At 36.8% G+C, this 13,640-nt stretch overlaps 1 protein-coding gene across 1 annotated transcript in view; it reads right to left on the reverse strand.

The window, feature by feature from the left end:
* Positions 1-13,640, reverse strand: part of wcy (WW domain-containing adapter protein with coiled-coil wacky) — a 55,518-nt gene that overhangs the window by 5,398 nt on the left and 36,480 nt on the right. Inside the window, exons 8-9 of the mRNA XM_083122195.1 lie at positions 4,216-4,391; positions 348-475 (exon numbers count right to left, since the gene is read on the reverse strand). Of these exons, the coding sequence (XP_082978321.1) occupies positions 348-475; positions 4,216-4,391 (304 nt within the window). The remainder of the gene's footprint in view (positions 1-347; positions 476-4,215; positions 4,392-13,640) is intronic.

A 13,640-nucleotide genomic window follows, 5' to 3' on the forward strand; every position in this document is an offset into this window, starting at 1 on the left:
TCACATCCCAGTCACTCCCCTGAACTTGAGCATCAGGTTTTCACCCTTTCTGCTCTCTTATCACACAATCTTCAAGGAAACTCCTTCAAAGATGAAAATGCTCTTCAAACTTGGCTTCACTACTACTCTAACTCCAAATCAAGCATGGAATCAAAAAAGTACCCAATGTTGGCAACAAATTTCATTCAAGAAGTCATTAACTCTATTCTAAATGTTACTACCTCTTTGATTGTTTCACTTGTATTTAAATAAATGTTAGCAACAAATTTCATTCAAGAAGTCATTTACTCTATTCTAAATGTTACTAACAAGCAATGAATATCATCAGGAAGAAATTCAGCCCTTACCTTTGTTCGTGTAGGGTCGCTTGTATTTCCTTTAACCTCACTAACGAGCGAGCTGTCTTCAAATCTGTAGAAACTTTGGTGCAATGTAGACTCCCCATAGTGTGTGCCTCCTCACTCAGCTTCTGAGCCTATGAAACAAATTAAGGGAAAACACTTTAGTATGTATTTGTACAATTAGGTATGCAGGGTGACTACTCTAGGACCATGATAAAATTCAAGTACAATTCCCTGTTTTCAAGGCAAACTTTCCAAAAATTCAAGCAGATGTTTTCTCCATTTCAAACCTTACTTATTACCACCTCTCAACATCCACACACAAATATCTTAATAAAATAAAGGGTCTATGTGATTCCAACATCCAAAAATTATAATTCAATTAAACGGTATACATAATATAATTAAAATATTTAATTTAAGGTGTTGAGTTTCTATTTACAGAGGCGCAACCACGAATTTTTGTCTGAGTGGGCGGGGATAAAATGCCAGGATAAACGTACTAATAATAATAATAATAATAATGTGTTAATAATAATGTTATTATTATAACATTATTATTGATTTGTTTTATTTTACTTCGCTTCTTGTGCCACGTTTGGCTAATTTGCGAAGATGGGGACGAGTGAAATGATTAAATTGATGAATGGACAGTCACAAACATCCATGCCTAAGCTGGGATTAGAACCCGCTGGGACCAAAGACGTTATTATCCTCGTAAATTATGCAAAAAGGAGGTAAAGAAGTGCTAAAGCATTTGTGTTCGAACAAACGATTTCAATTATTTTTTCAACACATTGCACAGTAGTTCGGATCCCACTTTAAACTGTAGGTCCAGTCCCGATTAGCCTTTCTGTGCATCAAGTGGACTTAAAACCACAAATCAATCAATCAATTTTACATTTTTTCATTTAGATAGTTCGGCACCTAGGACAGACTCCCGCCGCTTCCTACCTATGGTTATAAACTTGATAAGAGAAGGAAGTTTTAGGAAAATAATTTTTATTTGCATAAAATGTGAATATGATTTGGATTAAAAAAGTTGTAATTTTTCACGTCAACGGAGAAAAATTCAAGTACAATTCACGCATAATTCCTAGAGCCAATAATTCACGCATAATTCCAGGAATTCCCGGTGAGTAGCCAACCTGGTATGGGACACATTTAGTGGTATTCTATTGATATATCCCAATACAGGCATATCAGTAAAATTTGGCATAATTTTTTTTTCACCAGATTCTATAAATAGCCTGAAAGTTGCACTTACTTCTGTAGGTTTGTTTCCAAGTGGCACATTTTATTACGTCACTTCGTGCTTCCCAAGAACAATGCAGTTTACATCTGACTTGAAAAAATTCTGTCTCATATCTGTTACATTGCAGGTGGTAAGATGGAAAGGAAAACATATGCTTGATTTGATTCGAGTTTGGTTTTGATTTTGTTTACTTTATGCACAGAAAGGCTAATTGGGACAGGACCTACACTTTAAAGTGGGATCCGATTCAATATGTGCCTCCAATACTCCTTGAACAAAATATAAAAATGTATAATGCTCCTAAAAAGAAGCATTGTATCTATCGCTCCAAGTGGGGAAATTTGGGGTACTTTAGTATTATACAGACTACCTCATTTGTGTATGTTAAATCTGTTAGGTTTGGTTCCCTTAGCATATGAGGACAGCAAGTATATTATTTATGCTAAGAGAACTAAAATTAATGAGCCTAACCTTCCACGGTGACGTCAGAATGCAAGGTTCGACGCTTTCAACGAGCTTCTCGGTGATATAGCTGACTTTTGGGAATCACAATTAACAAAAGGCTAATTGTATGAATTATATATTGTAAACTTTCAAATACAGTGTTCCTATTATGTCTATAAGTGTTTCTTTTGCTTTCCCAGAAAACAGACTGTCTGAAATGAGGTAGTCCATATAATACTAAAGTACCAAATTTGGCATCATCGACCTTATGGGTGCAAATTGCTGTAAATTTGCAGGTAATCACAATGAAAGATCACTCTTGGATATGTTGCTCCTGTCCTCATACTTTAAAAGAAAGGCCCGTAAAAAAGCAGCTTAAAAAATCTGGCATCTAACATGTAACAACAATCCGATGAAATCCACTTCCCTTCATCATTAAGAAGCTGGCAGTAAAAATTTGCTTGCAAAATGCAAAAATTTCTGGAAATTCATTCCAATGTTGTTGTTTTTTTCATGGCTGGTACTTTATTACTGAAATGAGGTGGATGTTGCATGTTTGTACCATGTACATATTTTTTATTGATCACTGAAATTTTTAAATTTTGCCAATGAATGGTCTATTAAGGGATCTATTTTCATAAAAAGTGTTGACAAGTGTGTCATGTAATCGAAGAGTGGTCTTTTATCACCACTGCATTCAAATTTCAAGCGATTTACATCCATACGTCCAGTGCCAGAGCCAGATTTCAGTAAAATTACAGATTTCTTTTTGGAAAGAAAAAGAGCACTTTCAAATTAATCAATGGAAAATAAAACGAACAGAAGTGAAACACTGTTATTAGTTTTTGAGTGATGACATGTTAAATGCAGTCACGTGGTGCAATTCATGATGTGGACAAGTGGTCTTCAAGGACCAATCCAGATATATGCTTAACAGAATTAGGTCTCCCTAGCATTTATCAAATGAAAATGTCAATGACTGTTTTAAATTACTTTGCAACACAGTTTGAGGGAAAGATACTTCGCACTCTTATTCTTACCATTAATGAAATAAATTATGTAGAAAGCACATTCACCTTTCCTTTTGATATCCCCGAGAAAATTCCTGGAAATGAGACTGTTGAGCAATTCAAATTTACTTAAGGCGAGGAGGGACAATTTCCCCTTGGTCTTTCTCGCTGGGGCAGCTGCTGATCACTGTTGCCAACTTCGCTCTTTTGGAGCCAGATCTGACTCTTTCGTGCACTCGTTTGACTGTGAACTGTGGCACCCGCCCTCTGCCCCACTATGAGCCACCACTGGCTCCGGCCCATAAATACCAACTTTTGCCATGAGTGTACATTTTGCACGTGGCGTGATATTCGTATAGCTATAGGCTGCGTCACCCACCTCTTCTTTCCTTCCCATGTATTTTATATAGAGCGTTGTGGCCAACATGAAGATGACAATTTTGTTATCCGGGAACCCTTTATTTTCGATTTTATATTAACATCATTGGATTATTGAGATGGGTGATGCCGCCAAATCTAGGCGGTGGAAACTAAGAATAAATTGCCATCACTTTAAAGCTAACGGTAATAGCAGCACTCCTACCCCTCTGACAACTAAAATTACCCTAGTAGGCACTTTATGCAGCCTTCGTTAATTTAGCTCCTTGAAAGTCCTCTTTAGCTATATTAATGGTGAAATTTAGCTCTATTATGCACATCAGGTTTGGCAACACTGCCAGGATGGCCGTAGGAGGCAAGGAGAAATGCACTAGGCTTATGGGACCATTATTTTATTCGTTCTCTCGGGAATATCAAACATCCGATGACGTAGAAAAGTACTTGGACGGAAAAAGGACACGTAGAACTATGTCATAGCAGTAGGAAAAGTCGAAACTCCCATTTGATGAGCCGTAACTTGAAGTTGAAGTTGATGTCCCATAAGGAATACATGGGATTCGGTAAATACTAATTTATCATATTTTTCAAAAATCGAATAAGGCTTAATAATCAACTTAGGAAACCGCTTCCACTTGCCACATGGGGAGAAATTCATACTCTTCATTTCTGCCGGAGATCTTTTCAGTAGCATTGCTCATTCCGACGATATTGGAATAAATGCATGCCTGGTGCGTAATTGTCCCTCTTCGCCTTAAACTCTAGAATTCTATTATTCTATCAGACATACCTGTTTTTCTATTACATCTGCAGGCCAACCCCTTACATGATTTACTAGGTCATCACGATAATGATTTGCCAGGCTAGGGGTAAGATGAGGTCCCTGCGGTCGAATGGCATGAAGCGAGCTGCCACCTGCTTGAGTCAGACTTTGCAGTGAGCTCAAATTACTTGTAGGACTGTTAACTGTAATGATAAATACAACAATAATGCAGTTTTGCAAACAGCATGAGCAAAACTACCACAGACATTGAAATAAACTTTGTACTCACACAACTCAAATTTTATGAGCAATCACTCAGAACTCTTTGTATTTTTATTATTATTATTATTATTACTCATCAAGCTTCGACCTTGCAAAATGTAAACAAACAGGTGAACGACGTGAAGAAATCAGTGCAAGGTCAGAATCCATCTACTAGGTTAGCAGTGCAACGCAAAGTTTTTCCTCAGAGAGCTCTATTTGTGACTCGACTTCATCCTGAAGTTTCAAATTCTGACCTTCAGCAATATATTGCTGAAACTTCTTCCGTAAAGAAAATGGTATGTACAAGGCTGAAAACTAAATATGATTCTTACTCTTCTTTTCATGTAGCTGTTTCCCAGGATGACTATGATGTACTATTCGATGAAAATATCTGGCCTAAAGGGGTATTAGTAACAAGGTTTTATGGCGAATTGAAAAATGACAATATAGTTGCCAACAAAAACAAAAGTGTATCTGATACAAATAGTAACCAGTAAGTCTGGAGAAAACTCAACTTCAAAAAAATAAGTTTGTCTTTCCTTAGTAATAATATGATTAAATGTTTTTATCAGAATGTTAGAGGAATTAACACCAAATTTGAAACATTAGTAAGCAATATAAATATTGAAAATTATGACATAATTTTTCTTACAGAAAGTTGGTGTAAACAAGATAGAGATTATTTTATAGATTTAGATCCAATGTACAGGGTGATAAGAAAAGATAGAAACCTGGATTTAAACAAACAGAAATCTGGTGGTGGTGGTTGTCTTTTATTTATTAAAAACAAGGTTCAGTTTGTGATCTTGGAATCACCTTTTACAGAATTGGATGTAATTTGGGTAAAAGTAATGTCAAATAATTCTGATCCAACCATAATAGGATTGCATTACTTGCCACCTGATTTAAACTGTGACTTGTTTGCAAACTACTTTGATTGGGTAGTTCAAGAGATGTTAATGAAACACAATAAAATAATTTTAGTTGGAGATTTTAATGCTGGTGGAATTGACTGGGCTACTGGAAATTTGTATTGCTCTAATTATTATGTTAAAAGAAAGGCTGAAAAAATTGTTGAAATCGCAACACTTTCTAATCTAATTCAGCACAATGTAGCATTTTATAGGTTTGTCGCGTGTTACTCACAAATCCAGAATATAGAAAAGGAAAGTTAAAAATTGTACTTACGTATGTGAGTATAGTGCTCTTATTGTAGAACGACGTTTCAGAGATTGACTATCTCTTTCCTCAGGTTCGTATAAAAACTAAGTACTTGGCATAGTACTGCGTCAAAAATGTAATATGAGGATTGTGGTTAAGGGTTGGTTAGGGTACATTTAAAATATTAAGTTTTTGCTATTAGAAGTACGTAAAAACCAAGCCGTTCCCTAATAAAACTTGTACAGTAGACCTATTCACAGGTAAAAAAGTTAAAAAAGTTAAAATTCTAAAAAACCTGCATAAATCACAATGCAACCTGCAGGTTTGGCCTTTCCTACCCAACTGTGCTTATCTATCCTCATGAAGGTCAATTCTCAACGAATATTTCCCCTCCCCTTAATTTTCTTGTTTCCCCTTATTACGTCACAAATCCAACGTGAATTCACGTTCCTCTCTTGCAGCTTGCATAACTTCCGGAGTGACGTGGAAACCGATATTGGGTTCAATCTTCCAGGCTTTATCCCATTTTTTGAGGAAATTGATCCACCCTTCTTCCAAATTTCCTTCGTCCCTATTAAGATTACTCTTCCCCCCCCTACAAATACTCGCTGTTTCATACACGTTTCTTCCTAATTTCCTCCCCTCTTTTCTGATTACCTCTTTTTTTGCGATTCTATGCCCACTTTCCAAAATATGTTCTGAGAGACCCGTTTTGGGAACTTTTTCCCTTATGTCCTTTTCATGCTCGCTCCATCTTTTACCCATATTTCGGCCCGTCTGTCCTATGTACTCCTTCCCGCATTGGCATTCTATTCGATAAACCCCCTTCTGTTTTTCCGGTATTTCCCTAGTTGTCTTTCCTTTCTTATAATCGGTGAAGTATTTTTCTACATTCTTTGGTGCTTTCATCCCGCAAACGATTCCAAAATCTCTCGTTATTTTTCCGATTTTTTCCGATACGGATTGATGGTAAGGGATGCCAACGTACTTTACCCTCCTATTTTCGATTTTTTCCCCTTCTTTTTGATCCCCTTCTTTCCTAATAATTTTCCGTGCTCTCTCCGCTATCTTATCCATTTCTCTATTTGTGTATCCATTTTTTAATCCTGTTTTTCTTATCCACCGAATTTCGTTGTCTTTTTCTTTTTCATTATTGCATAGTCTACCGGCCCTAATAAAAAAGTTAAGGAATACGTTTTTCTTTGTTATTTCGGGGTGCGCCGATTCCTTGTTAATATATAAGTTCCCCGATAGGGGTTTATGATGTACTCCTGTTCTAATCCTATTCCCTTCTTTCAAGATACTAAGATCCAGGAAATTGATTTTTCCATCGCTTAAGTTTTCCCTAGTGAAGTTTATTCTTTCGTCTTGTTTTTCTAATTCTTCAAAAACCTTGTTCAGTGCTACCCCCTTTCCTATAATCAAGATATCATCAACGTATCTCCCATAATATTTAATACACATTCCTGTTTTTTCCAAAGCTGCCTTCTCAATGAAGTGCATAAAAATGCTCGCTACTATACCCGAAATGGGGTTTCCCATCGCCAAGCCTTCTTTTTGTCTATAAATACTGTCATTGACATAGAAAAAGTTATATTCCGTTACAAGGTTATACCATCGTACATATTCCCAAGCAGTTAGGATGTCTATTCCTTTTTCTAACAGCCACCTTAGTAAACAATCTCCCGCCCGCCCCCTCGGTACACTTGGGTATAAGTTAACAACATCAAAACTACTTATTGTATCCTCGTCATCAATTTCCAGATTTTCTATACATTCTTTAACTTCTACGGCATTCCTAACGCTATATTGGGTGTTCTCATTTACCTTCCTTATTCTTTTTACCAGCAATTTTGCTAGCCCATATCCAGGATGTTCGTATGTTGGTATAATAGGTCTAAGAGGTATGCCTTGTTTGTGTGTCTTAGGTATTCCAAAAGCAATTGGTATGTTGCCAACTTTAATTTCCTTAATAAGGATTTTCTTTTCGCTTGTGCCTAATGTAATGCTTGTCTCTACCCCTTTTTTGATCTCTCTTCTAATCTTATTAATAGGGTCTTTCTCTATTTTCTCAAAATCTTTACCTTTAAAGCTATCTTCTAATTTTTGGTGATATTCCTCTCTGTCCATGATAACCATCTTGTTTTCTTTATCAGACCTAATTAGAAATACGTTATTCGCCTTCACCCATTTTCTTACATTTTTTAAATCGCGTCTTAGGTTTTCGTTTACTTTCTCTTTCCGTGTTCTATCTCCCCCTTTCATGTTCGTTTCCTTTTTAATTTCTTTTTGCAAGTGTTGTTCTACAATATTACGTATCCTTTGTCTAACCTCAGTTTTATCCTCCCTTTCGTCAATAGTTGTTACGATCGTTTCTGCTGCTATTATGAATTCCTCTTTTTCAAGTTTCTCTACCCCTATTGCAAATTTCTGCCCCTTGTTCATAATCCTAATCAACTCTTTAGGTGGTTCGTGGGTGGTTAAATTTAAAATGTTCTCATTATTTCCCCCCTCCTCTGTTTTTTGTTTCTTATTCCCTAGATTATCCTTCCTATTCAATTTTAATTTCATCAATTTCCTCTCTATAGTATTACTATCCCTCAATTTGGCTTTTTCCACAGCTCTAAAGTGTCTCTCTTCAATGCGGTTCCACGTCACTTCGTCTAGTTCCCCACTAACTTCCAAATGTAATCTATAGCATTCCTTATTAAGACGTTCGACTTGTCCATGTGCCTCCCTAATACATTTCCCTAGTATTTTAAACTGTATTTCTTGTTTTTGTTCAATCATGCCTACACTCAACGGTTTATACCCCCATTTTAAAAAGTTTGGTAAAACCCCCATTTTCCTGCATTGTTTTAAAAATCTAATCCTGATTAAACCCTTATTCAACTTAATCCTCTTATTTTCTAGTGCACGCACTTTTCTCCCCGTATCGGAGATCAATAGCATTTTATAGGTTTGTCGCGTGTTACTCACAAATCCAGAATATAGAAAAGGAAAGTTAAAAATTGTACTTACGTATGTGAGTATAGTGCTCTTATTGTAGAACGACGTTTCAGAGATTGACTATCTCTTTCCTCAGGTTCGTATAAAAACTAAGTACTTGGCATAGTACTGCGTCAAAAATGTAATATGAGGATTGTGGTTAAGGGTTGGTTAGGGTACATTTAAAATATTAAGTTTTTGCTATTAGAAGTACGTAAAAACCAAGCCGTTCCCTAATAAAACTTGTACAGTAGACCTATTCACAGGTAAAAAAGTTAAAAAAGTTAAAATTCTAAAAAACCTGCATAAATCACAATGCAACCTGCAGGTTTGGCCTTTCCTACCCAACTGTGCTTATCTATCCTCATGAAGGTCAATTCTCAACGAATATTTCCCCTCCCCTTAATTTTCTTGTTTCCCCTTATTACGTCACAAATCCAACGTGAATTCACGTTCCTCTCTTGCAGCTTGCATAACTTCCGGAGTGACGTGGAAACCGATATTGGGTTCAATCTTCCAGGCTTTATCCCATTTTTTGAGGAAATTGATCCACCCTTCTTCCAAATTTCCTTCGTCCCTATTAAGATTACTCTTCCCCCCCCTACAAATACTCGCTGTTTCATACACGTTTCTTCCTAATTTCCTCCCCTCTTTTCTGATTACCTCTTTTTTTGCGATTCTATGCCCACTTTCCAAAATATGTTCTGAGAGACCCGTTTTGGGAACTTTTTCCCTTATGTCCTTTTCATGCTCGCTCCATCTTTTACCCATATTTCGGCCCGTCTGTCCTATGTACTCCTTCCCGCATTGGCATTCTATTCGATAAACCCCCTTCTGTTTTTCCGGTATTTCCCTAGTTGTCTTTCCTTTCTTATAATCGGTGAAGTATTTTTCTACATTCTTTGGTGCTTTCATCCCGCAAACGATTCCAAAATCTCTCGTTATTTTTCCGATTTTTTCCGATACGGATTGATGGTAAGGGATGCCAACGTACTTTACCCTCCTATTTTCGATTTTTTCCCCTTCTTTTTGATCCCCTTCTTTCCTAATAATTTTCCGTGCTCTCTCCGCTATCTTATCCATTTCTCTATTTGTGTATCCATTTTTTAATCCTGTTTTTCTTATCCACCGAATTTCGTTGTCTTTTTCTTTTTCATTATTGCATAGTCTACCGGCCCTAATAAAAATTCCTTAACTTTTTTATTAGGGCCGGTAGACTATGCAATAATGAAAAAGAAAAAGACAACGAAATTCGGTGGATAAGAAAAACAGGATTAAAAAATGGATACACAAATAGAGAAATGGATAAGATAGCGGAGAGAGCACGGAAAATTATTAGGAAAGAAGGGGATCAAAGAGAAGGGGAAAAAATCGAAAATAGGAGGGTAAAGTACGTTGGCATCCCTTACCATCAATCCGTATCGGAAAAAATCGGAAAAATAACGAGAGATTTTGGAATCGTTTGCGGGATGAAAGCACCAAAGAATGTAGAAAAATACTTCACCGATTATAAGAAAGGAAAGACAACTAGGGAAATACCGGAAAAACAGAAGGGGGTTTATCGAATAGAATGCCAATGCGGGAAGGAGTACATAGGACAGACGGGCCGAAATATGGGTAAAAGATGGAGCGAGCATGAAAAGGACATAAGGGAAAAAGTTCCCAAAACGGGTCTCTCAGAACATATTTTGGAAAGTGGGCATAGAATCGCAAAAAAAGAGGTAATCAGAAAAGAGGGGAGGAAATTAGGAAGAAACGTGTATGAAACAGCGAGTATTTGTAGGGGGGGGAAGAGTAATCTTAATAGGGACGAAGGAAATTTGGAAGAAGGGTGGATCAATTTCCTCAAAAAATGGGATAAAGCCTGGAAGATTGAACCCAATATCGGTTTCCACGTCACTCCGGAAGTTATGCAAGCTGCAAGAGAGGAACGTGAATTCACGTTGGATTTGTGACGTAATAAGGGGAAACAAGAAAATTAAGGGGAGGGGAAATATTCGTTGAGAATTGACCTTCATGAGGATAGATAAGCACAGTTGGGTAGGAAAGGCCAAACCTGCAGGTTGCATTGTGATTTATGCAGGTTTTTTAGAATTTTAACTTTTTTAACTTTTTTACCTGTGAATAGGTCTACTGTACAAGTTTTATTAGGGAACGGCTTGGTTTTTACGTACTTCTAATAGCAAAAACTTAATATTTTAAATGTACCCTAACCAACCCTTAACCACAATCCTCATATTACATTTTTGACGCAGTACTATGCCAAGTACTTAGTTTTTATACGAACCTGAGGAAAGAGATAGTCAATCTCTGAAACGTCGTTCTACAATAAGAGCACTATACTCACATACGTAAGTACAATTTTTAACTTTCCTTTTCTATATTCTGGATTTGTGAGTAACACGCGACAAACCTATAAAATGCTATTGATCTCCGATACGGGGAGAAAAGTGCGTGCACTAGAAAATAAGAGGATTAAGTTGAATAAGGGTTTAATCAGGATTAGATTTTTAAAACAATGCAGGAAAATGGGGGTTTTACCAAACTTTTTAAAATGGGGGTATAAACCGTTGAGTGTAGGCATGATTGAACAAAAACAAGAAATACAGTTTAAAATACTAGGGAAATGTATTAGGGAGGCACATGGACAAGTCGAACGTCTTAATAAGGAATGCTATAGATTACATTTGGAAGTTAGTGGGGAACTAGACGAAGTGACGTGGAACCGCATTGAAGAGAGACACTTTAGAGCTGTGGAAAAAGCCAAATTGAGGGATAGTAATACTATAGAGAGGAAATTGATGAAATTAAAATTGAATAGGAAGGATAATCTAGGGAATAAGAAACAAAAAACAGAGGAGGGGGGAAATAATGAGAACATTTTAAATTTAACCACCCACGAACCACCTAAAGAGTTGATTAGGATTATGAACAAGGGGCAGAAATTTGCAATAGGGGTAGAGAAACTTGAAAAAGAGGAATTCATAATAGCAGCAGAAACGATCGTAACAACTATTGACGAAAGGGAGGATAAAACTGAGGTTAGACAAAGGATACGTAATATTGTAGAACAACACTTGCAAAAAGAAATTAAAAAGGAAACGAACATGAAAGGGGGAGATAGAACACGGAAAGAGAAAGTAAACGAAAACCTAAGACGCGATTTAAAAAATGTAAGAAAATGGGTGAAGGCGAATAACGTATTTCTAATTAGGTCTGATAAAGAAAACAAGATGGTTATCATGGACAGAGAGGAATATCACCAAAAATTAGAAGATAGCTTTAAAGGTAAAGATTTTGAGAAAATAGAGAAAGACCCTATTAATAAGATTAGAAGAGAGATCAAAAAAGGGGTAGAGACAAGCATTACATTAGGCACAAGCGAAAAGAAAATCCTTATTAAGGAAATTAAAGTTGGCAACATACCAATTGCTTTTGGAATACCTAAGACACACAAACAAGGCATACCACTTAGACCTATTATACCAACATACGAACATCCTGGATATGGGCTAGCAAAATTGCTGGTAAAAAGAATAAGGAAGGTAAATGAGAACACCCAATATAGCGTTAGGAATGCCGTAGAAGTTAAAGAATGTATAGAAAATCTGGAAATTGATGACGAGGATACAATAAGTAGTTTTGATGTTGTTAACTTATACCCAAGTGTACCGAGGGGGCGGGCGGGAGATTGTTTACTAAGGTGGCTGTTAGAAAAAGGAATAGACATCCTAACTGCTTGGGAATATGTACGATGGTATAACCTTGTAACGGAATATAACTTTTTCTATGTCAATGACAGTATTTATAGACAAAAAGAAGGCTTGGCGATGGGAAACCCCATTTCGGGTATAGTAGCGAGCATTTTTATGCACTTCATTGAGAAGGCAGCTTTGGAAAAAACAGGAATGTGTATTAAATATTATGGGAGATACGTTGATGATATCTTGATTATAGGAAAGGGGGTAGCACTGAACAAGGTTTTTGAAGAATTAGAAAAACAAGACGAAAGAATAAACTTCACTAGGGAAAACTTAAGCGATGGAAAAATCAATTTCCTGGATCTTAGTATCTTGAAAGAAGGGAATAGGATTAGAACAGGAGTACATCATAAACCCCTATCGGGGAACTTATATATTAACAAGGAATCGGCGCACCCCGAAATAACAAAGAAAAACGTATTCCTTAACTTTTTTATTAGGGCCGGTAGACTATGCAATAATGAAAAAGAAAAAGACAACGAAATTCGGTGGATAAGAAAAACAGGATTAAAAAATGGATACACAAATAGAGAAATGGATAAGATAGCGGAGAGAGCACGGAAAATTATTAGGAAAGAAGGGGATCAAAAAGAAGGGGAAAAAATCGAAAATAGGAGGGTAAAGTACGTTGGCATCCCTTACCATCAATCCGTATCGGAAAAAATCGGAAAAATAACGAGAGATTTTGGAATCGTTTGCGGGATGAAAGCACCAAAGAATGTAGAAAAATACTTCACCGATTATAAGAAAGGAAAGACAACTAGGGAAATACCGGAAAAACAGAAGGGGGTTTATCGAATAGAATGCCAATGCGGGAAGGAGTACATAGGACAGACGGGCCGAAATATGGGTAAAAGATGGAGCGAGCATGAAAAGGACATAAGGGAAAAAGTTCCCAAAACGGGTCTCTCAGAACATATTTTGGAAAGTGGGCATAGAATCGCAAAAAAAGAGGTAATCAGAAAAGAGGGGAGGAAATTAGGAAGAAACGTGTATGAAACAGCGAGTATTTGTAGGGGGGGGAAGAGTAATCTTAATAGGGACGAAGGAAATTTGGAAGAAGGGTGGATCAATTTCCTCAAAAAATGGGATAAAGCCTGGAAGATTGAACCCAATATCGGTTTCCACGTCACTCCGGAAGTTATGCAAGCTGCAAGAGAGGAACGTGAATTCACGTTGGATTTGTGACGTAATAAGGGGAAACAAGAAAATTAAGGGGAGGGGAAATATTCGTTGAGAATTGACCTTCATGAGGATAGATAAGCACAGCTGGGTAGG

Source organism: Lepisma saccharinum, chromosome 5 (genome assembly GCF_977018435.1).
Source record: "Lepisma saccharinum chromosome 5, izLepSacc3.1, whole genome shotgun sequence".
In the NCBI taxonomy this organism is placed as follows: domain Eukaryota; kingdom Metazoa; phylum Arthropoda; class Insecta; order Zygentoma; family Lepismatidae; genus Lepisma; species Lepisma saccharinum.